Raw genomic sequence first — 2,500 nt, forward strand, 5'->3', positions numbered from 1 at the left:
CAACCTGGTGCTGCTCAGCTGCTCCGAACCACCAGGACTCAAGGTGAGGCACACACACACGGAAAAACACACACACACACACACACACGTAAACACAAACACACACACACACATGGAAACACATGCGTGCACACACGCACACACACCACACACCTACACACACGCACACACACGCACACGCACACGCACACACTGACACACATACACTCACACACTGACATACTGTACACGTGCATGTACATGTACACACACACACACACACACACACACACACACACACACACACACACACACACATTCATGCACATTTTCCTACTGTAGTTATTTGTGGCACACACGCATACACACACATCCACAACAACACACCGCTTACCACAAACCACTCCACTCCACCCCACTCATTCCCCTCAGGGTGTAGAGGCAGGCGTGGTCAGTCAGACAGTCACGCTGGTGGCTCAGCGTTGATGAAGGTCGATCAGGGTGGAGATGGTGCTGATGCTGAGAGGAAGGGGATGGAGGGTGCACCAGGCCGGGCCGGGCTGAAATGTAAACAACAGCGCTCAATTGATAAATAGGCCAGAGCCTTCTAAATAATGGAGAGGGCTTTAACGATGCAGCGGTGATGCTCCAGTGATCAGGGTCTTGGGGCGCCCCCCCTCTGCACTCCTCCCTAAAACCACTCCTCCACAGCCCACACTGACGGCTCGACCTCCTCCTCTGCTCCACCCCCCCTCATGCACTCTTGTCTTCCCTTCTCCTATTGCGGTCAGGCTCTCTGCATAGGATGCTCGGTGTTGTTGTGTGGTGTATTGTATTAATGCTACATGGTAGTGGAACCGCCCTGTGCATGCAGAAAGTGATGCCAGTGGCACAGTATTTTTTCCTCTTTTTTTCTGGCTTGGCCTTCAATTATTATTTGCCTGGTAAGACATTTAAACAAAACATAGTTGTTACAGGAATAATTATCAGGTAGCGTTTTAATCAGTGTACCATATACGCTCGTTTGTTAATCATTAATGAGTAAAAATGATATCTGCTTTCCTCAAACAACAATTTGTTATATGTCATACTTCTAACCATGTTATAGTTCTGCACAACACAATTGTTTAAAAAAAATGTTTTAAATGAACCGTACCATTTGCTATTAGTCTGTCTATGTTAGGCTTGTGAATTGGGTTAGCTTCTGAGCAAACTCACTTTAGTAGTTCAGCATATAGAGGCTCACTTGACATATCAGCATCACAAACAAAAGCCATATTAATTGAATACTAATCCACAAAAAAGCCGTCATATTTGTTCTGTGATGTTGGACAAGTATAGGCTGTCTATTTACAAATGGTGTCCTTGACCTTTTGTCATCCTCCTCAACAATAAGACAGATGCTAAACCGGTGACCTTAAGAACAGCAATCAGAATCCCTTTGAGGGTCTGAACTCTCTTATGTACTTATTTTCGTTATATGCCTCCCCTTTGTGCAGTACACTAAACCAGGCATGGGAACTTCCAAATACTGTACACATGATTAGGTTTGTCCTGACATCATTTTTTTTAAGATAGTTGTTTTTTTGCCTTTTTGGTGACAGGACAGGGAACATAGACAGAAGGAAAGTAGTGGTAGAGCGAGAAAGAGATGGGGACGGATCGGGAAATGACCTTGGGCTGGACCTGAACCCCGGACACAATTGAAGCTAATCAAAGTTTTTATGAAAAATACTATTAATAGAGAAAGTGCGCTCGACTCCGAAGTTTCTTACAAGGTCTTTGGGTGCGAGCAAACAGCAAAGTTCATGTATAGTAAAAAGCCGCACTCCCAGATTAGTTTCTTACAGTTTTAATACTGGGTTAGCATGGCAGACAAGTCTGCCATGCTAACCCAGTATTAAAACTGCAAGAAACTGATCCGGGAGTGCGGCTTTTTACTATATACAGGTATGAAAAATACTATAGCAGTGGTCCCCATCGCTGTGGTAGTGAACAGAGGTGGCCATGGTAAAAGTAGAAGTACATTTCTGGTGTAAGTACAACACTAGCACATGATATTACATAGCGGCTACACCAGTTACTCCATTGTACCTAATGAGTTGGATATACATTGTTGTCACTGAAATAAACTAAAAAGAAAACCCCAAATTTGATCCAGCCAGCACAGAACCAGGTACATTGCTCTATAGTTACTCTAGTACTCTATTGAACAGGCCCAGAATGTTGAATTGAGGCAGGAAGGAGGCAGGCTGTGTGAGCTAGGTAGCTCGCAGCGATTCACTGACAGAAAAAAAACACATTGTATAAAAACCTGTTCTCTACACCTCTCTGTTTGTTCCCACGCTGTCAGTGAAAACCGAGTAGGAGAGGGAAGTTATGTGGAAAATGGGGGCAAATACTGAAAGCAAATCGCAAACTAAAACATGCAATGACTTTAAAAAAGGAACTTAGAATTTGTGTCTACAGATGCAGTTTTCTGTGCAGACCATTGCTGTCAAGTGCTCATGTTCTCTTGAGA

At 44.0% G+C, this 2,500-nt stretch overlaps 1 protein-coding gene across 2 annotated transcripts in view; it reads left to right on the forward strand.

Moving 5' to 3' along the window:
* Window positions 1-2,500, forward strand: part of wdpcp (WD repeat containing planar cell polarity effector) — a 143,269-nt gene that overhangs the window by 92,367 nt on the left and 48,402 nt on the right. For both annotated transcript variants that reach the window (XM_063192841.1, XM_063192842.1), the window contains exon 10: window positions 1-43. This exon is cut by the window's left edge and continues 155 nt beyond it. In XM_063192841.1, coding sequence (XP_063048911.1) covers window positions 1-43 — 43 coding nt within the window. The remainder of the gene's footprint in view (window positions 44-2,500) is intronic.

This window comes from Engraulis encrasicolus, unplaced genomic scaffold (assembly GCF_034702125.1).
Source record: "Engraulis encrasicolus isolate BLACKSEA-1 unplaced genomic scaffold, IST_EnEncr_1.0 scaffold_25_np1212, whole genome shotgun sequence".
In the NCBI taxonomy this organism is placed as follows: Eukaryota; Metazoa; Chordata; class Actinopteri; order Clupeiformes; family Engraulidae; genus Engraulis; species Engraulis encrasicolus.